The following is a 26141-nucleotide window of genomic DNA, read 5'->3' on the forward strand; positions in this document are numbered from 1 at the left end:
GACGCTTGTTCAGCGTGCCAAAGAAAGACTCAGAACAAAGAAGGGTGATTCTAGATTTGTCACATCTGAATACTTACATTCGATGCGACAAGTTCCATATGTTGACTATCTCGCAGGTGCGGACCTTACTTCCCCGTGGGGCCGTCACCACCTCTATAGATCTTACAGACGCTTACTATCATGTTCCGATAGCAAGGCATTTTCGTCCCTTTCTAGGATTCAAACTAGGCAGAAGGGCATACTCATTCAAAGTGATGCCATTCGGACTCAGTATAGCGCCCAGGATATTTACGAAGCTGGCAGAGACAGTAGTCCAAGAGCTGAGAACTCAAGGAATACAGTTAGTGGCCTATCTAGACGATTGGCTTATATGGGCCAGCAATGTAGAGGATTGCGTAAAGGCGACAAACAAAGTCATAAAATTTTTGGAACACTTAGGTTTCAAAATAAACCTCAAGAAGTCCCGTCTTACTCCAGCAGCATGTTTCCAATGGTTGGGACTGCAATGGAACCTAATCACACACAGACTATCTCTTCCCTCAACAAAAAGGAAAGAAATAGCAAAAAAAGAAAACAAAAAATTTCTCAAGGACAAATTAACGTCCAGGAGAAGACAAGAAAGAATTCTAGGCTCACTTCAGTTTGCATCAGTAACAGACACATTACTAAAGGCAAAACTGAAGATATAAATCGGTGTATGGCGATCCAAGGCGAACAAGAGGAAACGAGACAAAATATCTCTAATCCCACAAATACTAAAGAAAAGATTGCTCCCTTGGACCAAGGCCAAGAATCTGGCAAAATCGATTCCCCTACGATTTCCACCACCAGCGTTGGTAATACACACAGACGCCTCTCTAAGCGGTTGGGGAGGTTACTCCCAATACGAAAAAAGTCCAAGGTTTGTGGTCAGTAACATTGCGTCAACTCCACATCAACATATTGGAAGCCATGGCAGTATTCTTAACTCTGAAGAAACTAGCCCCGGCAAAGAAGCAACACATCAGATTAATTCTGGACAACGAAGTAATCGTCCATTGCTTAAACAGAGGGGGATCCAAATCAAGTCACATAAATCATGTGATGATAGCAATCTTTACGATTGCAACAAGAAACCAATGGCACCTGTCAGCTGTACACCTGGCAGGAGTGAGAAATGTGGTAGCAGACGCACTTTCAAGGACAACTCCGCTGGAGTCGGAATGGTCATTGGACAAAGATTCATTCAATTGGATTTGTCAACAGATTCCGAACCTTCAGGTGGACCTATTCGCCACGGAATCCAACAACAAACTAAAATGTTATGTTGCTCCCAACCTGGACCTACTGGCCTATGCCACGGACGCCATGTCCATAGATTGGAACACTTGGCAAAGAATTTATCTGTTCCCTCCGATAAACATGTTAATGAAAGTACTAGACAAACTCAGGACTTTCAAAGGTCAGATAGCTCTGGTAGCCCCCATTGGCCCAAGAGCAATTGGTTTCCTCTGATGGTAGAACTAGGACTCCTCCCTCGGCGGATCCCAGATCCCAAGTTGACACAGGTAGTACAAACTCGCAGTGTGTTAGCTTCCTCAAGAATTCGGAGTGCCCTAACTTTATGGACTTTATGAAATTTGCAGCACAAAGAGATGCTAACATTGATCCTCTAAATACCTTGTTTCTAGAGTCAGATAAAAGAGACTCAACCCTTCGTCAATATGATTCAGCTGTAAGAAAACTGGCAAAGTTCTTAAGAGATTCTAAGGTTAGAGCAATGACTCGGAACCTAGCAGTTACCTTTTTTAGGACCCTGTTTGAAACGGGATTAGCAGCTAATACAATTACAACAATTAAATCTGCCTTGAAGAAGATATTTCAGATTGGGTTTAATATTAATCTTACAGATTCATATTTTTCATCAATTCCAAAAGCTTGCGCCAGACTAAAACCAGTAACCCGCTCCCACACAGTTTCCTGGTTTTTAAATGATGTTCTTAAACATGTTCATACATAACACTGTTTAGAAAAACTTTATTTTTGGTAAGTTTAGCATCTGGAGCCAGAATATCTGAGCTTTCAGCATTATCTAGAGAACCGAATCATATTGTTTTTCTCGCATCTGGGGAAGTACAAATCTTTCCAGACAAGAGATTTTTAGCAAAGAATGAGGATCCACAGAACCGATGGTCACCGTGGAGGATTGTCCCACTTCCACAGGATCCATCCTTATGTCCAGTTAACACTTTGAAAGCTTATCTAAACAGGAACTTCTAATAAGTCTTCAGGCCCTTTATTTATTAGAGAAAATGGAGGAAACATTTCCTTAAAAGGGATTAGACAGCAGATTCTTTATTTTATCAAACAAGCTAATCCAGAATCAATTCCACATGCTCATGATATTCGAGCAGTAGCCACGTCAGTTAATTATTTTCACCATATGAATTTTGAAGATTTAAAAAAGTATACAGGTTGGAAATCACCATTAGTATTTAAACGCCATTACTTAAAATCCTTGGAAGCCCTAAAATTTGCAACAGTGGCAGCAGGAAATGTAGTTCCTCCTGATGTATCAGAACCATGTTAAGAAGTTAATTCATTAGTATTCCTTACCTTTCTTTCTCCCCTACCTGCCTCATTTATTGTCCCTGCCTTAGCCTTGTTACTCACCTGTAATTAAATTAGATTTGGTACTCACCTGTATTGTAATTAACCTGTTCTGGTACTCAACATTTAGTTTATTGGATGTAAATTGCATAGTATTAAGATATATTGTGATATCTTTTGATGGTTTTCAAGAAATTCTTGGACCCCTCCTTTTGAGTACCAGTATAGTATGTATATTTGTCTTGTATAAAGGTTACTAGTAGACACCTTTATTTTCTTTTGGAAATGTTTTTCCTGAATAAGTTTTTGATAACTGATTACTTTTATGTCAGTTTGTATTAGATTATATATTGATACGGTATTAAAGTTCCTTCTTTATGTATCCTAGTTTTTATTCTATTCCTTTTCAGGTAACTAATTACAAGCTATCGGACCAATTCTCTGTTACTATTTCACGGAGCGGCACAGGTTGAGCCCAGAAAAGGGATTTTGACAGAGGAAAAATCTATTTCTGGGCGAGAGACCTGTGCCGCCCAGTGAACCCACCCTTGTTTTTCCTCACCCTAGACTGGTCCAAGCTTGGGATGCTATGAGGAATGTTTAGGTACGCATGGGTGGTAGAGGGGTGGCGGGCAGTAGTGGGATGTAGAACGGCACCTCGTAGTAACGGGGGAGTTGGGAGAGGAGATAACTAATTGGTAAGAGACCTCGAGAGTGGTTTTTCACGCCCCAGTTACTATACCGACACCCTATATGGTGAGCGAGCTAGGCATATGCCCGGCATTCCATGCAACTTTTTTCTCTGGTATATATAGCAGTTTTATACCTTAGAAATGATGCTATAAGGAGCATTTCACACCTGGGCGGCACAGGTCTCTCGCCCAGAAATAGATTTTTCCTCTGTCAAAATCCCTTTTTCATTTTACATTTCTTTTATTTGCAGACTGAGTGATAGAGTTAGATACAGCCATGGATAACAACTCGGAGGAAATCCGATGGATTGACAGAATCCAGGCTATAATCTTCAGAGGCCAGGGATGCTGGCGTACCCTTCATTTCACATTCCTGAATAGCTAAATACATTAAAAGAAATTAATATTTGTTAAAAGAAACAGGAACAAAAATCCATATGAATGTCACCACGAAAAGTGAGAATCTTGGAAGGCCTGAAGTCCTTTCTCAGAAGTCAAAAGACATCATAGCTGAGGCAGTGGGTAGACCAAGAGGAAACCAAGCAAGGAACACATTTCTTTTCATCAAATTATTTTCCAAATTTCAGGAGATATTTCTTATATGACTAAATACTCTTACTGCAAAAATTAGCTTTCTACCTATAAAAGTTTCATAGTCATTGTTTTCTGTTTTTGTTTTTTCAAACATATTTAAAAAAAGTAAGTGAACATACCTCACAGAAGACTGAGCAAAATTCAATTAAATCTTTCACAGTAATGAGATAACTACTATAGTATATCTTTGATGTCTAATAAGGGAAACTTGGACTGCAAAATTTTTTTAGTATTACTTCTGAAAAAAATTTTTTTTACATACACATTCTTTTTAATACACAATTTATAAACCTGGAGGTTGGATTTTTTTATTGGTTGTTTAATGAGGGGTAAAACAGAAGAAAATCTCTTCAATCATAAGGTAGCAATGCTCACTTATTTTATAATGGGGCCTTATGGCAATGGCAAAAACTGGCACGCCCCTTAATAGCATGAACAGAAAAACCTTTAGTTTCATGTCAATGAGTTGCAAACTTCATCAGGTTAATATAGAGGTATGGGTGCAGGAAATCCTCTTGGAAAAGCACCAAGCTCTAGAGACAGAACACAGCCTTTCATTAGTTGACTGCTCATTCCCTACATGGCAACCATGGAGTTACCAAGGTAAACAGTTGAACCTCTTAAAACTGGCATTCTATAGCCTGGGAACTCCCGTGGTTCAACTTGATTCTGAATCGGCCGCCATTAGTTTGTTGCGCCTCTAACAGGGTGGCACCACATATTGCTTATAGCTTCAAGAGCAAAAATTATGTCATATCTCCTTTGTTTTTTATGAAAATAGTTGTTAGTAATGAAAATATGTGAAGCCAAATATGTTTTTTATATTAATTTTAAATGAATAAATGTATTTTTTTTAAGTAATTCCACTTGAGAAGGCTCTACCAAGTCAAAACTTGTAATCAAAACAATGCATGAATTCCTTACTGTGTGTGTAATTGAAAGACATAGGTGATACAGTTTTGATAAATTTCTTTTATGAAACTGCGTATTTACCAACTCAATATGCCACCCATGAGATCAAATGATGCTAGAGGTAAGAAGTGCAAGCATAAATCTTTATCTATGCTAGAAAATTTTTATTTCATGAGCAAATAGTTTAGTGTTCATTTTCCTCAGCAGATGGCGATTTGCTTTGCACTGTGATCACCAAAATTCATTAATTATTTTTTCATCTCGCTACCCTCAACAGTCAAAATAAATAATGAAGAAACTAATAGCGATAATTATAAAGATAAAAAATTTAGGATATTAATGTCATCGATGATAATGCGCAGATTTTGAGAAGTTTGGTACTATAGTTGACTTATGATTAGGCAAACTCAGGAATGTACTCTAAATGTGCTAAATAAAGTACACTATTTTAAAGAAAATTATACAGTATAAAGTTATAAAATAATGAAGTTAAAATATTTGAGTAATAAAATGATAAAAAGCAGTGTCAGAACTTAGCCAAGTAGTAGACTAAGTCAGACACTAGCCTATTTGTATGTGGAATTACCTTGCAATGCTATGTTTACCTAGGGGCTTCATTTTTAGAGGATGTATTCATTCTATATTCTGGATTTCAGAGTTGAACTGTACAACATCATGCATTTACTGCCCAAGTTTTAGATTCTGGACCAGCAGACTAAAGTAGAATCTTGTGGCAAAGACATCTACAAGGAAAAGCCCTCAACTCCCTTCGATGATTAGTTGTAAAGTTACTTCCTAGCACAACTGAAAAGCACAATTGAAAAAAATTTTTCCTTCCTTCTGCCCAGGTGAAAATGCAACTTGATCAGGAATAAAACTGAGTTTTTGCCTCTTAATTGCTTAGATAGGCTAGTTCTTGCCCTCTATCTCTTCCAAAAGAAAAGGATCTTCACTGAAACCATCTCCAGTCAATTTAGGTGTCAATCCCTTTCCTCTGCAAACCAAACCCCTGACACATCTAGTGGATACAACCAAACCTCAACCTTCAGCTGACATGCGTGAATAATACAAGGGTTGAGCTCTTCAACTGGAGGGAGGCACCTCGTAAATGACAGTCAATGACTTCACCATCTCATGGGCTTCTAAATCCCTGGTGACTAAAAATGCAGGAAAACTGGCTGAAATCTTATTCCCTCAATCCTTCAGAAAGAATTGGATTGGCCTCATCCTTAAACTAGGAAATTTTTATTAATATTCCCAACAGACTTACTGGTTTAGAAGATTGATTTTGCCCTCAGGCTTTTCCTTGGTTGCTATACTTGGACAGTTGCCTAGAAAGTGGAGCAACAGGAGTCCACTTGATCAACTGGGACAGGATTCCTGTAAAGACTTTAGGAGAAGCAAAAAGTGGATCATAGCATCCAGCATGACTACCGACTGCATCAAATTTTCTCCTTGTAGTGTAGGTAGGAGGGGTAAACTAGGGATAACTCACTAGGGGAGCCTGGAATAGATGAGAGAGCTCTAACACCCATTTTCTTAGCACTCTGTACCAATATACAATGCAGGATGTTACAGTGATTTGTTCTGAGCAACAGAAACTGAAGAAATGAGAAAAGCATATAACTGTTCTAAGTGCTCAACCTTAGCACTGTAAAAAAAAAAAAAAAAAAAAAAAAGTGCAAAGACTCTCCTGAGAGTTAGAACATGTTCTATACAAGCAGGGAACTCCACTGTAGCATTCTCCCACATCGACAAAGTGGAGGTTGACACCAACACTGGAGTTTTGAATGCCGGCAATGTGAATGTGGTAAGCTAGTGCTTGATGAGGCAGCCAGTGCCAAAAATAAAAGCATCTGAAACGGTAACAATGTGGAGGTTGGCACTAATGCCCGGAAAACGCCAGAGAAGATGCTAGCATTACTGTCTAGAAAAACACCTGAGGAGACACTGGCACTAATGCCTAAAGCATCTGAAGCACCAATGTTGCAGCTGGTACTAACACCCATTAATGCCCACGGAGTTACTGACACTAAAAGTGGTTCTATCACCTGGTTAATGTCTATGGAGATGAAGCATCTAAAGTACCGATGATGTGGAAGCCTGCTTTAACACCTAGTTAATGCCCAAAGAGATGCTGGCGCTAATGCCAAATGCATCTGAAGACCCAACGATGTGGTATGTAATGCCAAAGGAGATGCTGGTGCCTGAGTGGCACTTGGTGTTAATGCCAAAAGCATTTGAAGCTCCGGCAATGAAAAATCCTGGCTGAAACAGTAACAGTCAGAAAGTTGCAGGTTGAAATGCTGTTCAGGGAAGGAAGAGAGCATCGACACTGTAGAGGAGACCTAGCAAAGTGCAACAACAAAAGGGACAGTGATCTAGACGAGAAGAATGATTACACTTACATGTTCTATTCCGGGATTAACTGGCTGGCCCAAATGTCTGAAAGACCGAGAAAGAGAATATGTCTGGCACCAAAAAAAGAGCTCTCAAGAAGCCATCTAAGCACCTCAGGATATTGGTAGCACAGACCTTAATTGGTCTCTGAAAAGCCGACTACACTATCTACACTTCTTCAGTATCAGACTACCTGCACTTCTTCAGTATCAGAGTCCACTCGGAAGCCTCTCAGGCTCACTTGAGGGAAACCCTAGGAAAGCAGAGATGGTGGCAGCAGAACCTCCTGCTCCTAGAGACAAAGGGACTTCACAGCTCCTCTAAAAGACTTAATTTGAAAGTAAAAACCTGTTCCATGCTAAAGGAATGGTTGTCGCTGTCTTGTGCCCCAGCACCAAAGAATCATCTGTGAAGGAAATAATGCCTCCTGCACATTCTTACTCCTCTGCACTGACACCAAGTTCAGTGGATGGTAAAGCAGACACTGCTCAATGAGTTGACATCAAAATCCTTAAGAATAATCCAGTCTGTTCTGCTACTGAGACACAGCAATCAAAGAAGAATACACTCATCGAAGATGACTAGGAAGAAGGAGCATGAGGCGACAAAAATGGGGAATGAGACTGGAAGTGCAACGCCTGATGAGAACAGGCATTGCCAAGTACCACCCAACCCTTACGTGTTGCCAACGGTAGACACTAAACAGAGCAAAGAGAATGATACATGCACTTACTTCTGCAATATGTGCAAGAAAGTAGTGCTGTCTTAAGAGGCATCAAGCATTGATTAGAATGTGGGGAACAAATGGGTTCACACACTCGATTGCTGCTTCTTGTACAGAACTTCCTCACGTCGAACAAATGGCATGAAGATGAACCAGCATAGCCAGACTACCTAGGATAGCAAGAAGAGGAGCCTGAATGCTTGGTGCTAGGCAAATGCCTGGAGCCAGGCCGGTGCCCAAGGGAAGGCAAACGCCTGGCACCAGAAGAGAACCTCCAAGAGAATACCAAATCCTCTTGTAAAGGAGGACCATCAGAATATCCCAGATAGGGTTCACTAGGAGTACGTGGCCTCCAGTAAGGTCTATGGTACACAGAATCAGATGAGTTAATGCTCTTACCATTACCTAGCATATCTATCTCCTGTCTATGCAAACTTCATTTAATTTTGCCACACACATCTTTCAACAACTAACTACCAACCAGTCTGTAACATGCCAGGTAGGCAAGAGGAAGATGACAACAGGTACAAAATGCTTCAACTCCCAGAAATACCTCGTTTCCCTGTACTTCCACCAGTAAGGGGAGAGTCACAGGGTGTGGTTGAGGTATGGCTAACAGGGAGGAAAAGCATTAACACGTTGTTGTGACAAGAGGGGGGGGGACCCAAAAAAGGACAATTAAAGTCAAAGTTGTTAAAGCCCATGCTGAGGATCTCAGCGCTATAAAATTTTCAAACACAGCCCTAAGACAAGCTACAATGGCTTCTAATTTGCCAAACTTCATATCCTCAACAATACAGGGAGCTTTGAGAGGAGACAAAATAATTTTAAGGAGAAGCATGAGTACTAGGAAAACAGGGAGAGCAGAAAGCAATGTTCTCTGATAGATAAAAAAAAAAAAAGATGAGAAACTCTTCTTCCGTCTTTTCCTATCCTTATCTACTTCTCTCATCTGCTTGTACTTCATGTGACCAAACAATACACTGATCAAAGCAATTGTTACAAGAGCAATCTTTGTTTCTACTTGTGACCGTCGTAAACTGAAGAGAAAAGCTGAGAATACACCTTCTTACCTTAGACTCAGTACAATATGTCTTTATCCTCTTTAGATGACATCCTATATATAATGACAAAATCCACAATAAGTCAAACTCCAAAATCCAGAAAACAATGTATAATTGCTAACAATACAAATTAAAAAACACTCAATACATCCTCGTGGGCTGATGACACAAAAAACTGAATGGGAAACAATAGATGTTTGAATCACCCAAAAGGGATGGGTCTATAAACAGTTCACACTTTATGATTCTATTGATTTTGTAGTTTTTAAACTTTATCATCCTCCCTCATCCTCCCTCCCGCCTGATGCGGGAATTACAGCTATGATAATAGAAAGGTAAGACTCATTTAAAAAATTAAGTATCTATAAAAAATTTCAAAATCCTATGAAAGACTAGGGCTGTGAAGAAGTTGGCAGACACAAGAAAAGACACCCAACTACCAGTACATAATGGGAATTGGAGAAACAAGCAAAAGCTACCCTATTGCAAGTAATGAATCTTCTTTCTCCGTGGAATGATATAGTATCTGGAATATTCAAGTGATGTGAAAATACTACACAAAAGTAATGGGTCTCTGATGAAATAAAGTTAAAAAATATTAATGAATCCTTTTATACAGAAACATGAGACATTATGCATGAAAATGTTAAAAATCAGTTCAAAAGAGGACATTTTTTACTCACATTCTCATGAAGGACAACAGGTTCAACAGGACCAGTTGTTAAAGTGTCCTCAGGATCAGTCGTTAGGTGCCAGTCAACCCACAATGCTACTCCATTAATGATACCTGCATCCGGCAAAGCAACTGATCCCGTTGAACTAACATGATTTTCTGGAATACCTTTGCTGAGATCAAGTTTCAGCAAGAGCACAGGTTGTCCCCTGGCTTTGGCAGGGTATTCCCACAGTGGCTGAGGTTCAACTTTGTCATCTGCTTCTTCACATGCTTTTTCAATGAGCTAGAAGAAATAAAACCTTTAAATATCTGGCATCAGGTAATTTCTGCTTTTGACTAATAAAAAATGTGAGAATGTTCAACATATGCACCCACATATGTATCTTAATGTTTTTTTCATAATCTTAATCTATTAGATCTTCTATTGGTCTCCTTTAATTATTAGTTACATCATAATGTCTATTTAGATGTTATGCATTTTGTAAGTATGTAAATCTCTTAAACTGAAACAAAAGTGTAAAATACAGTTTAGTTTACGCATGGAAATAAAGTTAATTGTGAGGCATTTTGAACATTCTACTGAAGGCTATACTATGGATCCTTAGCTGCTTACTGGAGTTTGTTACTTAAGACATAAGCTAACAGTATCTAACTCCTACAAGCCTATCTGTAGTTGGGATGTGGCTTGGGTGCTGACTGTGTCTATGTTCAACCTCCAAAGCATTTTGTTCCTCACCTCTGGTGCTCATTTACATTAGTATATATGTATAGCAATGAAAAGGATTTCCAAGTAGAACATGGGTGTGGATTCTAATGGATACTATGAATAAAATATTTTCAGAGTTTTCATACTAATACACACAAAAACCAAATTTACATAAGAGTATTATGCACATACTAAATGTCCTCAAGTGGAAGATTCAAACATGGATATGTCTAAGCAAAGCTGAAAACTAACCTAATAAGTCCTGTCATTACAGGTAATAAATGCACAAACCTGTCAGATAGCTCAAAAGTCAGAATTTCCTAACCAAAACTGTAATTCGAGAACTTGACATTTGCTTCAAATCTCATTCAAATCAACAACATTACATACGACAGGAAAGAAAATAAGAATGTTATTATCAATCTTTAAACGACTGCAAAAGATACATTACTGAAAGCCTTAACACCCTGTTACATTACATAGGGGAGAGAGAGAGAGAGAGTAAATGTACCTTAAAGACTTATTAAAACATCCAAAGAGACCCTTCCCAGATATAAATAAAATGTATAAGTAGTAAATCCTGAGTGTCTCAATCACTTTATATAATCTATCTCTGAAATGGCCAGTAGTAGTTTTATTAACAACCCACATTGAAAAATGAGGCTACCTTGCATGTCAGGGAAGTAGCCCTGGTAGCTGATGCTGAACTCTATTTCTATTGTATAACCTCTTGATTGATGCAATTCTAGAGTACAAATTGTACTATTCTAACTTCTTTTGATGTCCAATGCCTTATAAATATTAATAGTTAGGTTGCCCTTGCTTTTACTGACTCTAATCTTCCTGTCCTTCCTTTACAATGGTAATCAAAATGGGACAGAAATGTCTCCTTTATCATAGCAAATTGTTGCTTAATGTCTCCTTACATTATCTGGGATTTCTTTTCAGGCTCCATGCACTGCTTCCATGGTTGTTAAGTAATAATTTATGAAAATGAATCATAGATTCTTTATGATGATATCAATCTACTGGCAGGCTGTGTTTCTGTACTGTTGTTTTTTATACTATATGAGCTAGGTTTACCTTTATCTATGTTGAAAGGTTTATGCACTTTTCAGACCATTTACCTATTTTCTTCCAAGCCTTCTTGCAAATGTTCTATTCCTGTATCAATTAAATGTTATCAGCAAACTTGTTTATTTAGCAAGTCAGCCTGGGAAGACCATGGAAATAAAAAAGGAGAGAGGACCAAACAACAAACCAAAGCACAATGTCACAATATTTGTGACATTGCTGTTGAGAAAATGTTCTAATGATGACCTATCTGTTTACTACTGTAGTCATTTGCCAGTTCCTTACTTTATCTATGATACCTAAGTTCCTTATTTTTGCTGTAAACTTGTGTGGTACCTTGTCACATAACTTCTGGAAATCTATATACGTATAAAAGTACACATATATTGCTCTATTTTTACCATATGTACTAAACATATCATGGAAAAAGTCTGAGAGGTTGGTTTAAGCAGGATTTTGTTAACCCTGAATGGATGAATCCTCTCATATGAGTAGCAATAACCAGTTTTGGGTGGTAGACAGTTTCACTCATCAATATTGTTAGTTTGTATGGTGTTTTTACGTTGCATGGAACCAGCGGTTATTCAGCAACGGGACCAACGGCTTTACGTGACTTCCGAACCACGTTGAAAGTGAACTTCTATCACCAGAAATACACATCTCTCACTCCTCAATGGAATGGCTGCGAATTGAACTCGCAACCACAGAGGTGGGACGCTAACACCATACCAACCACGCCACTGAGGCGCTACTCATCAATATTGAGCCCCATCAATTTGAAGGAATCGGGTGGGAAAGTGCTTCCATTACTTTTACAGCCCATAAAATCACTTATGGCAACTTTTAGACTGGCTAAAATCAAGAGGCAGCTAGCTCAGGAGCTAATTGTGATCTTGACTTCAAGGAAGCAAGTACTCTCTCCCTTTCTCACATGATGTCTTATTATATATTTCCTCATATACCCAGGGGGTTTCTGTAGGTTCCAGTTCATATCTTTTATGTCAGTTATAATTGTAACTTTGCAAAGAAAAGTGAAAAGAAATATTAGAAAGGACTTGTATAATCCAAAAAATTGACTGCATCTTCTATCTCAGTAAATTTATGTAAATATTTTACAACAAATATAGGCAGTCCCCGGGTTACGACGGGTTTGGCTTACAACGTTCCGAGGCTAAGGCGCTTTTCAATTATATTCATCAGAAATTATTTCCAGTGGTTACGACGCATGTTCCAGGGTTACAGCGCCTACAACGCTGATCTGGCAGAAGAAATATGACACCAAAAATGCAAAATAATCAATATTTGAAGGTTTTTTTAATGAAAAATCCAGTAAGAATGCAGTTTACATAGTTTTTAATGCACCCAGAGCATTAAAAGTAAGGTTTTCTTATGATTTTTGACGATGTTCCGGCTTACGATGATTTTCAGCTTATGACGTGTCTCAAGAACGGAACCCCGTCGTAACCAGGGGACTGCCTGTACTCAGATTTTGTTGCTGGTTTTAGTTCTTATGTGTTTTGATACTGTGTGAGCTGTAATTATAATTTTACAAAATAAAATATAATTATTTATAAAAAAAGGCATGTATAACATAGTAAAATTTATGACTATCTTGTAAAAGAGGCCCCAAAAGGGGTGGTAAATAGTCTTTTTCAACTTCTTATAGAAGGTCAGGTAAATTTTTTAGAATTTTTTTTCTTACGCCAAGTGCATTTGCGTATCTTCCTCTTTCCATTGATGTGTTTTTTCTTAAATTGGCCAACCTCAAAGTTTCTTCACTCTGGGGTGCTGCATATGCTTTTTTTTAGCAGGGCTCTTAAGGGTTAATGCTGAATGTGGGTAGGTGAAAAACCAAAGATGAGGGTGGATTACTGAAATGTTGGGATCAGAACACTGCTTTATAGATTACCTGCTGAAATAGAAAAACTTTAACACCAAGTCAAGAAGGTGCAATATAAGCTCAATGAGTAAAAAGTGGCATTTTTCATGATGAAACAAAAAACCATACATTCTCTGCAATACAATAATAAATGTTAAAAAATATTATACTCACATTGTCAAATATATTCATGTTAAAGCCATTAACATGATGAAGAGGTGCTCTAATCTTCCAAAGATCCCTAAATTGTACAGGCAAGCCCCATATGGAAACAGATGACGGTAGAATGGTAGCTCCATCAGCCATTAAGTGTAAGCAACTATTTCGCATGTACCAGCAATATAATGAATGCCAAGGTAATAACGTTGTCGTAAAAAATGGTTCACTGAACACCACTGTTACCTAAAATGAAAAAAGGTGGATAATAAAAACATAAATTTTTAATGTTCCATTTGCCAACAGTGTGAAAAGGTTACAGAAAACATATTATGTTGTGGAGGAAATCAAACGTTATGTAAAATGGGGAGGATCATTTCAAAACATTTACACCTACATCTTATACTTACACCTACAGTACACATGAAAAATGTACATAAAATCAACCTGTGACAGCAAATACTGATTTACTGTATATTCTCTATCATATGTTCAGACACTACAATGGGTAAAAATTTGTAAAAATGTGTATAACAACTATTATTCAAAGCTTTCTAATGAAATTAAAACACTGCCTTAAAAGCAAAAGGGTCAATACAATGACCAGCCTACTTATGAGCAAGTTACATTCCAGGCAGCTGTTCATATCTTGAATTATTTGTAAGTTGGTTTTAATACATATCGTATATTTCCATGTACGTATAAGACAATTTTTAGATAAGAAAAGGTAAAAAATTATGGCCAATTTTCATGAATTTATCTCATACCTGCAGAATAAGACTACTGCTAAATTTCAAAACTATCTTTGTATAGGGTTAGCTTTTGGTTACGGTATTACTCGCATATCATGTGACTTTCAAAGACCTAATTTTAAGGCTAAATTTGAGGGGGTTGCATCATAATGAATTATAAGATAAGTGTGTGATATTCACATATTAGTGTCGTAAAATAAAATACAAACAATGAATATGCATCCTTTCCAAGGATCTTTGAAAAAGTTAAATATCCAGTATAATATCATTGGAACAGTATTCTCATGCTATTATTGTTTTATAAAATATAAACATAACAATCATGTGCCATTTGCATTGTTTACGTTTTCATGAACATGGACAATGATACCATTCAGGAATTTTTGTTTAGGCATCAGTTTCTGTTTAAAGGTAACCAAGGGGGGAAAAGTTTCATCCCATATGCCGTACACATTAAAACAACAGTTAAATGTGATGTTCCATGCTATGAAGTTTTGATTAAAATATTTTTCATCCAATTTTATTTAGGGTCAAGTTTGTTGGCACAACAAAGTTTAGGGGTTTCATCCATGTTGTCAATGCACAATAATTTAGTCATTAGAAGCTTGGACACTGTTTTCTCAACTTCAGCTACACTTTGCAGCTTGAATTTAGCAGTATAACCTCCTTCCCGATCTTTTCTCCATAGTGAAGGGTATACATACAGTACTATAATATTTATATATCAGTTCTATTATACCTAACATCAATTGCAACATAAATATTATTTACTACAGTAGTACCAATCTAAGGTGAGGGTTTGGGCGTGTCTAAAAGCGAAAACACGCGTTGCCATATCTTAAAGTTCTTTGTAGAGGCGGCCAAAGTCACAGCTCTGTATTTCTTACTAATCACCCAAGGGAAACATTACCCTTAGGTCTTAACCTCTGTCCTGTACAGATTATCCTCCTTTCAGAGTCTGGTGAAAGGGGAATGCCCACTCTAATTGTCTTAGAAAGGTTCGCTCGTATAAATTTATTTTTCCTTTATTCAGATAGTGTGTATTGGCATTAAAACTTCAGATATGAAACAGTTCTTTTTATTCTTCAATTAACTTATTAACAACCTACATGAGAGAAAACTAAAGGGAAATCATGGATATGATAAATTTCATACATTAATTATTTCTTTATTTTAGAAACATTCGAGTAATAAATACTGTATATCTAATAAATAAGAATAATAATGATACACTATTTAACCTCGTGATGCATGCATTGACAATGGTTTTCAAAGAGAACAGTACAGAACAGCGTAAAAATACGAGAGAGAGAGGGATGCTTTAAGAAGACTCCTCATCAGAAGATTCCTCTTCAGAAGAGTCAAGACTTACAATAAATGAATCAATATATTTATCAATCAAGATATCTTTTGCTGCATCTTCCACTTGCAATTGCTCGGCATGTCTTACGGCCTTTTCCCAATTTTCAGGTGTCACAGTATCCAGAGCTTCTTTAGTAAGTTCCGATAGGTTTGCCATCTTAAAAACGTTTCGTTTCGCTATGAAACTTTTCACTTGGCCCCAAATTTCTCAATTTATAGAAAAGTTCAGATAACAGACCTATTTTAAGCATTTAATCACACACAAACACACACGTATTTGAGCGCCAACTATATTTACATCCGCTAATCCTTACCTTCACCATAAATGACCCCAGCTTATAAGATTTGACCATTCTTAACAGATTAACGAAGGGTATATTCTTCTTGACTGACAGATACAGATTTCGATACTTGACCTGAGAATCGAGATTGTAGATGTGGCAACATGTCTGCCACGTTTCTCAAATATGATATTGAAAAACTTAAGAATGTTGATCATTAACAACTGTATACGTAAAAAGCATGTTTAGCAAATATTTCAGAGTAATTCTCTTCAGTTTTGGCATATAACAACGACCTATATTCCATAAAATTTTCCTTAGAATGGAAGTTTGGCAACGCACGTAAATGACTTTCGACCCAACAAAACCCTCACCATAGATTGGTACTACTCTTCTTCCCAGCTTGTTCCCATTTTTATATGGGGTCGCCGTTTCGGATGAGCCATTTCCATCTATTTCTATCTTGTGCTTCTGCCTCATCAATTCCCTTCTCATTTAAGTCTCCTCTCACACAGTCCTTCCATCTCTTTCTTGGTCTCCCTCTTTTTCTTCTTCCTTGCACCTCCACCCCCATAGTATGTCTCCCAGTGTGGTCCTCATCTCTCCTCAACAGGTGTCCATACCATCTCAGCCTCCCCTCCTGCACTTTCTTTGATACTTCCACCACCTTAGTTGACCCCCTTATGTAGTCATTTCTGATCCTATCCACTCTTGTTACCCCAGACATCCACCTAAGCATTCTCATTTCTGCCACATCCATCTTCTTCTGCTCTGCTTTTCTCATGCTTGCTGTTTCCATACCATACAGCATTGCTGTTCTTACCACCATCTTGTGAAATTTTCCTTTTAACCTAAGCGGCACTCTTTTGTCACAAAGAACTCCCGAGGCCGCTCTCCAGTTGTTCCAGCCTGCCTGTACCCGATGTTTTACTTCTTCTTCCATACTATAGTACGTATATTGTACGATATATTGTACGATATTTGAAGTGCAAGCAAAACAGCTCTTGTTATCAGTTTCGGTTGTTCATAGCAAAACAGCTGTTTTTCGTTTGGTTGCTTATGGTTGTATGCATTTACACAACAAGTATACCATTACTAATGATACTTTTTATCATTCTCTTTTACTTTTTAAACTTATTCAACTGGAGGATGAGATAAAGAGATTGAGACAAAGAGGTTATTCTAATGTACGATAATTATCATGCATAATTATTGTTCACATGACTGAATTGACTAAAAAGTTGTATGTAATCCAATTTTCAATGGAAAATGAACATATGTTATCCTAAATGTTAATTCTACTCTAATTACTCTATTGTTAAAAGATAAGTGTTTCTGTGAGAGCAACCCTAACTTAACATTTACATTTTCTCAGCATGTCAGTGGTTATCACACCGAGGCCTGATTTTTAAAGTGGTAGTACAATTTTTAGGGGTGGATTTAGGGATTTAAAGGTCATCTTACACACGGAAATATATAGAATGTGGTGTATTTTTTTTACATTCCTGAGTTAATTCAGGAGTCATAGATTATACCACTTTCACAGCATTTCTAAATCATCCCATATCATAAAGAGTTCACTTAGGAATTTAGAAAGGTAAAAAGAAATAAAATTTAGATTCAAGCAACATTCAAAAGTTATAAACTTGGAACAATTTAACAGCAGCAGCATCTGACATTGAAAGTTCACACAGTAAATACTGCCCACTGACAAAAATACATGCATGAACTAATAATAATAATAATATCCTTTATTTCATGTTAGGGCCATATACTACATGGAATATGTAAAATACAGACAGTAACATATACAATCTAGATACATGATAAACAAATGAATAATCGGCACTTATCCACAAAATGGCTGAGGTAGCATAAAAGATAGTAAACATAATACTGGTAAAAAGAGTAATAATATTGGTGAGAAAAAAATGTATTGAGAGTTATAACTGTTAGTGCACAGAATATATAACTTAAATTTCAAATAGAGACCTTAGATGGTTACAGTAATCAGGTCCAGAGGGCTAAATATGAAAATTGAATGTAAAAAACTTCAACTTGATAGTATTCATAGTAATAATGAAAAAGTAAAATATCAGCAATAAATATATATACGTAATAATAATGACAGCAATAAATATATATACGTAATAATAATGACATAATTTGCTGATGACAGCTTGCCAACATAGAGATTATGTCCTTTAGGGGACAAAGGCCTCATTTTCCCATCTTTCCCACAATTTAGATCTTCTTCTTGCTTCACTCCTTAGGATGCTTTGTATGAGTGGGTTGCTGCTGTTCCTCACTCAGGTTACCAGACTGGGCATTGTTCGCCTTACAATGATTTTTAAATTGTCCAGGTGGTTTTCGATGAACATCTGTGTGGCGGAGTGGTAGCGGGGAGTGTTTGTGAGGCATCTCAAAAGGTCATTGTGCACAACAGTGATACGTCTCATAGTCTCTCAGGTATAGTTCGTCCAGAGGGAACACCCCTAAGTACTGTAGCAGTACAAGCGGAAGAGCAGCAGTTTCACATCTCAGTGACAGAAGGCAAACCTCCTTGCAAACATGTTGCCAGTTGCACATAGTTTACGACGCCTCTGTTCAATGTCTGCTGTATCTTTTAGGTCGTCCATGATAATGTGACCCAAATACAAAAATTCAGGCACAAATTCCAACCGATGGTTTCCGAGGAAAATTCGTGGTTCTGCAATATGCTTAAGCGATCTCGGGAGCAGCAACATGCACTGGGTCTTGGTTTCATTGTAAATTATATCAAATTCCTCTGCATATTGGCCAGCCAGTGTCAATGAGTCATTGGAGACCTTGCACTGATGAGGAAATCAGAACAACATCGTCAGCGTAACACAGGTTGTTAATAGTTGTTTCATTGACAGTGCATCCAATTGGGAGTGAGTTCAATTTGACATTCAAGGCATCTGTGTATGTATTAAACAAGTATGGAGAGAAAATGCCCCCTTGCTGAAGCCCGTTTAGGAAGCTGAGGGTGTAGGATAATACGTTAACCCATTTGACACAGAATTGCTGTGTGGAGAACCTGCAATATAAAATTCCAATTAGATATAGGGGTGTGCATCTTTTATGCAGCTTCAGGAAGAGCTTCAGGTAGTCTACTCTGTCAAATGCTTTTCTCACATCCACAAAACAAAGGAAAGCAGGAGAGGCTGATGATAGGTAGTAGTTCAGCAATTCATTCAGTATGTAGATGCAGGTGTTGGTTGAGTGGTTTGCTTTAAACTGAACTGGTTGTCAGTGGTGTGTAGAAAGGGGAGAAGTCTCACTAGAAAAACCGACTAAAGTGTCTTCGATGCGATTGTTGTGATTGCAATCGGCCGGTAGCAGCCAGGGTCAGCTGCATCCTTTAGCTTGTTTTTGATTAATGGTATCAAGTGAACTAAGAGTAGGGAGTCTGGAAGAAACTGGTGAATTATGCACACATTGAATAGGGCAGCTAGCAAATTGTAAATTATCGGATGGCAGAATTTGAAAGCCTCTGCGGGAAGACCATCACAGCTAGGCGATTTATTATTAGGTAGGCTGTTTATGGCATTGCTGATGTTACCTGGTATAATCATTGTCTTGGGGGGCTTGTATTTGTAAGGACGACATTCAAGCTGAATGTTTGCCCTACAATTGTAAATATCTTTTTTCCCATATATATGCTCTTTCTCTTCCAGATACTAAATTGTAGAGCGATTCACGACCTTTTCATCAATGTATATATCGTGTAAATCCGTTTCCTCTATGTCAAACTATAGGTGTATTTTCAGCTGTGAAGAAACACATTCACAGCGGGGGCTCTGCCCTTTTTTTTATGTTTGTTCGTGCATGTGTAACGGACACTACATTTCCGTTCACACGCTGCCTTATGTACAACCTCTCTGCGGAATAAAATTAGTTTGATCTCACTCCTTGTCTGACTCTGTCTTCACACCGTAATGGTTAAGGGACCTATGAATTTAACAAAGGAGCAAAGAAAAAGAATGCATATCCTACCTAGTTACAATCAAGCATGCAATTGAATACAAAAATGACTGATTGATATATGTAAACTAGTACTGACGATTATAAATGTAAAAATAATTCAATAATACAGTGGGTCATTGTTTAGTCGTAGATCTGCAGTTGCGGGATCAGTTAGCCATGGGTTTTTCCCTGGACTGCTTCTCAGTCTATACCACAGGTATAAATTGCAGCATCGCAGATATGTCTGTGTTGCATATAAGATGTTTATTGGTAGGCTAAGTCTTGGCCATGGTGTGATCACCACCAATATACATGGAAATATTCACATTATATATAATCTAACAATAAAGGTAATAACACTATTTTCACCTTATGTATCATTGGCACATCTTCATAATAAATAGCCTATTCAAGGATTAATTCCATATCAATGAAATAACTCTTTATTTCAGAGTGGTGAACGAACAAAACGTAAACATTCAGTTATACGGTTGCGTTCACAATGACCTTTATTGTTCAATAACCTTTCAGTTAATAGTTGTGGCAGGATCACAAGTTTAAAAATCAAGCAGCAAAATCCCCTTGACATAAACTTAACCAATCCAGCTGCCAAAATCACCCTCAGTCACACTTTCCTCTTTAGTGTTACACTACAGAATTGACCTACCTAAAAAAAAAAAAAAAAATAAATAAATAAATAAATAAAAAAACATGTACTCACTCAACTCCAGATACTCAGGTCTATGTCGTGCTGTCCACTGGTCGAGGTCGCTGAGACACCACCAACAACAAAGACAACAACCAAGAACCACAACCCCACAACAACACAAAAACCAAGAACCACAACTCAACAACACAGCAAACCAACAAGGAACACAACCAAAACTCAACAACACAGCAAACAAATAAGGAATACAACCACAACTAAAGACCACTGCACAAACAACCACCAACACAAAAAATCAACACCACAACAAGCCAACACACACACCCACCAACAACACCAAGAAATCACAACAGCTCACCAACATCAACCCTCAACAACTCACAACCACAACAACTCACATACAACTCAACAGAAACTCACAAGCACAATAAATCCAACAGCATGGGCACAAAAACTCTAAAGCAAACAATATCAAACTCAACAACAACTAAACAACAAATCAATAACACACAACTTACATGACTTTCAATGCCTTCAACACTTTTCACAGACCACTGTTGACACTACTGATCTTCACAAGCTCTGCTTAAAGACTAAAGACTGACTCCAAAACACAGAACTCTAACTCCAACAGCACCAGCAGACAACCCAGAATTCACCAATAGCCAATTCAATCGCTAACCATCCATCCACCAATTACGCCCTCTCTCTCTCTTACAGAAAACCAAAACACAAATACATACCACACGATCTCAACAGCAACACAAACCATGAAACACTCTCTCTCTCTCAAAGATGTTGTCAAATTTTATCCCAAATGTAATACCATTTGGGATAAAAAATACTTTTCTGGGGTCAGTTCGTGTCGCTGCGCGAAATAATCCTTTAGTTCATTATTTCTCAGGTAAATGATCTAACAAATACCAGAGAATAAACAAAATAAAGAAGAGGTCAGTATAACTGACTCGCTCACCCAAAATAAAAGAAGGGTGTCGGTATGGTCACTAGGGCAAGTGAGACCACTACCACGAACTTCTTGCCATTTAGAAATTTCCCACAACAAACTCCCTCAAGGAGAGAGCCAACCCACAGAACGGGGCGGCAACTACTACTACTGCAACCCACACCAAGCCGACTGCCGCGCCTCTGGTGGCCATCCTTTACGTTAGCAGTCCAAGAGACCCACGTGTTTCTTTTTGCTCTTGTTTTTGTGCTGTGTTTGCGTGATTTATCGCTACCATGGAACGTTCAGCTATTGCAGCAGCTAAGTTAAGTATTCCGAAAGGTTTCGATTTAGTTTCGTTCCTTCCACGAGCCTGTATTTGCCGTTTTTTAGGTATAAATACAGGTTCCCGGTCTGGAGCATGGCGGCATTGTTCTGCCTCATGGCGGTTTGGTTCTCGGTCTCCCATACCTGGAACCTTTCCCTTATTTTTAACGTGCGTCTCTAGTCCTTTTTATTATTATATTGTTAGGGGATTTAGCCTGCCTTGGTTTTAGGTCATGCATGCATGTCTCTCTACCTTACGTAGGCATTCAGTTTTTTCTGGTCCAGACCCTAGCCATCGCTCTTCGTATCGGCCCAGGCTAGCTTTGAGTGGTAGACTTTCTTTCGGGATAGTCGTACACTCCTGGATATTTTTCTCTTACTGTATTTTAATTTCCCCTACTTTTGTTTTTATTTATTGTGTTTTGGTTAGCCTAGGGCGTCTGGTCTGTTCGCTTAGCCTAGGTATCAGTGGTCCCATGGTCCTCTTTTACTGCTTTGTTGCATCCTTATTGTCAGTTTTGTTGCATCTTTCTGATCAGTTTGGTTGCATTAGCCTAGGCTACCGATTTTGTTGGTTGTGTTGTGTTATCGTACCTTGGTCACCTTGTGATCGCGGTACAGCCAGACGCCCGTCCCAGTCGCCTTCCCCCCCCCCCCCCCCCCCTGCTCTCCCCATAGAGTACGGGGGAGGGAGGTTTGTCCTTGCTCGCTCTATGCTCGCTCTATCCGGGCCTGTCTCCCTCTCTCCCTACGCGGAGGGAGTAGGGGAATTTGGACAGACGCTTGGCTGGGAGTGACCTTGCTCTCCCTGGTTTCGGTGGTGCTTCGCTGTGACAGAGTCGGGGGGTTGGCCTCCCCCCGCCTTTTTTGCTCCGGCGCTCCGCTGTATGCTTGGGAACTGTTTTCGCCCCTCCTCGCTTCCTCCCCCGTGATGACGGATCTCTGTTCTCTTTCCTGGAGCCCCATCGATTACGGGGGGGGAGGTTCGGTAGCCCCGCCTGCCAGCGGAGTGTATGCGTTTCAGTTGGTCACTTTTGCTTTCCACCGTTCCTTCTCTCCGGCGTCGCCGGCGGAGTCGGACAGCGCAGCGATTCGGAGTCGTTCTCCGGATTTAATTTAACTGTTTTATGCTTAAGTTAATTATAAGTTATTTATAAGTTACCTTAAGCTGGGTTCCTCCCCTGACCTTGGTGTTTTCATTCTCCGGCCTACGCCGGAGTCTTCAATTTTATGCCTGTTAAGGTGATAGGGGAGGGGTTATGCCCAAAAATTTATCATTCTCCAGCATGCAACGGAGTACTAGAGTAGCCCTGTGAGTGTTATATCGATACTCATGTATCCTTCCACTTACAGACTACCAACTATGAGCACCCGGGGTGCAACGCTGTGCTCCAGGACCCCTGTGGGCATGAGGTCAGCAGGTCTCATGCTCCGTGTTCAACTTCTCACGAGAGTTTGCAGGTCTAGTTCCACGAGACATGTACGATCTGCTACGATCTCGTGAGTCAGTTTTTGGACGGGGCTGCCGTGGTTAGAGAGAATGCTCTTGCAAACTTGAGAGCTTGGGTCGGCGGCTTCGGGAAGAACGCCGCCAAGGGACAGCCCTACATCCTAGAGAAGAGGATGGCTGTCCTGCTGTTCCCCGGCAGCAAGCCGACGAGGTACGTCGACCTGACGGAGGCAGCCTCGACGATGACGGCGATCCAACAGCAGGTCGCCCAGTGTATGAAGGAACCAGGCCAGGATATTTCGGCGGAGGTCGCCACTTTAGATTTGAATTTAGAGCCTATGGTAGGCGTAGATGATCTGTTGGTCGAGGTAGGTACGTTGGACGCTCAAGGGCTTCCCTTGGGCGCCACTGGATCTTCTTCTCCTGCTGCTTCTCTTGCTTCCTTCCAGGGCTTTACAGGAGCGGAGCTCTTGTATAGTACGCCCAGCGCTTCTGTGGTTCCAAAAGTGAAGGGTCACAGAGCGCAGAAAACTTTGACTAAGACGTCGTCGTCTAAAAAGACTTCTTCGGCGTCTTCCTCTCGTAAGTCTTCGGCTTCTAATCCCGGAGCAGAGAAGGGGAAGTCATCTGCTTCGGGCTCTAGAACCTCGAAGAGTAAGTCCTCCAAGGAGAGACCCCGTACTCCGGCGGAGTCAGTGGTCTCTCCTTTCCCTACGGTACCTCTGGTGAGTTACCCGTCCACGTCAACATCTGTTCCTAGCTTTGATCCCAACGCTTTCTTCGCCGGGATGATGCAACAGATGGGAGACTTAGTAGGGTCCCTGAGGACAAGTATGGAGCAGATGTTCTCCCAGTTGTCGGACAGGATTGCCACACAGGAAAATCTTATGTCTGGCTTCAATCAGGCCCCTAAAGCTGCCTCTCCGGCACCTGGCGCAGGCCTACTCCAGCTTCCTCCTCATGATTCTCTCCCTCCATTCTCCATGAACAATCCCTGGAGAGTAGCTTCCTACGCTCCTTTCCAGGACGGGTTCATTTCTATCCCGGAGTGTGGTACTCGAAGGATCGAAGACTTCGAGTTTTACCCGGAGAATCTTCAACCTCTGTTCATTGGCTACGCCAGGCTGACGGAGGCTGCTATGAATAGGGAGGATAAGGTTCCTAGGGAGACAGTGCTGTACTCCAGGGACCAGGCTCAGAGGGAGTGGCTCCGGTGTCTGGATGAAATGGACTGTTCCAACACCAGAATCCAGGCATTCAAGAGTCCTTTCACCATCTTTACGATGGAGGAAGAGACTCCTCTTCCTTTCCTGACCAAGATCGCCAGCGTTACCATCCCGGCTGGCTTAAAGGGAGAGCCCTTGCCACAGTTGAGGGAGGCGGACCCCACATCACCCTGCTTCCTTCGCTTGGGGATTTGTGGGAAGACCTGCCGAACACCATTTCGGTAGGCAAACTTAAGCTGGACTGTGCGATGGATCAGTTCGGCGAGAAGCTTCCGAGACTCCCTGATAGCCTCATTCAGTCCGAGTTTGAGGCTAGAACTAGGCTGGCCAGGTCTCTTAACACCATGGCAATGACTGAAGTAGCGGCCATATCATACGCTTCGGAGCCGCTATTCAAGCTGTTGACCAAATCACAGACTTGTACAGTCCAATTGGACTTGTACGAGTTTGTGGTTGCTAGGGTCAACTGCCGAAAGCATGCCCTTCAGGAAGCAACTATTCGGCATGAGCCGAATAAGTTGCTCTCCTCCAACATTTGGGGGGCAGACCTCTTCCCAGAAGCTATGGTTAAAGAGATTCAAAACGAAGCCACGAGGCTCAATCAGAGCCTCAAAGACCGTTGGGGCCTCTCCGCTAAAAGACGTCAAGACCCTTCGTCAACAGGCAAGAAACTAAAGAAGACCAAACGGTTTCAGCCTTACCAAAAGAAGCCTCAGCACTTCAGTCAGGCTGTGTCTGCGGTGCCGGTCGTTCAGCCAGGGCAGCCTTCCACGTCGAAAGCTCAGGCTCAGCCCATCTACCTGATTTCCCCACAAGCTCAACCTTCCACGTCCTATGCTGTCTCCCCGGCATTTAACCAGGTGTTCGAAGGCCAGGCCTTTCAACACTTCGACCGGTTCGCCAGGGGAAGTAGAGCTAGAGGAACCTTTCGTCAGAGAGGATCAGGAAGGTTGCTCAACAGGGGAAAGCACTTCCGTGGAGGCCGCGGAGGTCACTCGGCTCAGCAGCAGTGAGATCTCCAAGGTAGGAGGGAGACTGTTTCTCTTCCAGCATCGGTGGGGATTCAGCAAATGGGCACAAAGTATTGTGTCGAAAGGCCTGGGTTGGAGTTGGATCGGAGGCCCCCCTCCACCCAGACCGTTCCTACAACTTCCATCGAAGGAATTGACAGAGTATGCGGAGGAACTCCTTCAGAAAGGAGCAATAGCGAGAGTCAAGCGATTAAAGTTTCAAGGTCGCTTATTCAGCGTGCCAAAGAAAGGCTCATTAAAAAGAAGGGTAATCTTAGACTTGTCCCAGTTAAACTTAGCCATTCGCTGCGACAAGTTCAAAATGCTGACTATCTCACAGGTGCGGACCTTACTTCCCCGTGGGGCCGTCACCACCTCTATCGATCTTACAGATGCATTTTATCATATCCCTATTGCAAGACACTTTCGCCCTTACCTAGGCTTCAAGCTGGGAGACCAAGCATTCTCCTTCAAGGTAGTTCCCTCCGGTCTGAACGTAGCCCCCAGGGTATTCACGAAGTTGGCGGAAGTAGTGGTTCAACAACTAAGGTCTCAAGGGATAATGGTAGTAGCGTACCTCGACGACTGGTTGATTTGGGCACCAACAGTCGAGGAATGCCGCAAAGCCACAAAGAAAGTCATTCAGTTCCTGGAATATCTGGGGTTC

At 40.2% G+C, this 26141-nt stretch overlaps 1 protein-coding gene across 7 annotated transcripts in view; it reads right to left on the bottom strand.

The window, feature by feature from the left end:
• The window catches only part of LOC135218426 (protein arginine N-methyltransferase 7-like), a 261517-nt gene that overhangs the window by 15773 nt on the left and 219603 nt on the right, over nt 1-26141 (bottom strand). For all 7 annotated transcript variants that reach the window (XM_064254737.1, XM_064254738.1, XM_064254736.1 and 4 more), the window contains exons 12-13: nt 13485-13712; nt 9659-9934 (exon numbers count right to left, since the gene is read on the bottom strand). In XM_064254737.1, the coding sequence (XP_064110807.1) occupies nt 9659-9934; nt 13485-13712 (504 nt within the window). The remainder of the gene's footprint in view (nt 1-9658; nt 9935-13484; nt 13713-26141) is intronic.

This window comes from Macrobrachium nipponense, chromosome 9, assembly GCF_015104395.2.
Source record: "Macrobrachium nipponense isolate FS-2020 chromosome 9, ASM1510439v2, whole genome shotgun sequence".
Classification (NCBI taxonomy): Eukaryota; Metazoa; Arthropoda; class Malacostraca; order Decapoda; family Palaemonidae; genus Macrobrachium; species Macrobrachium nipponense.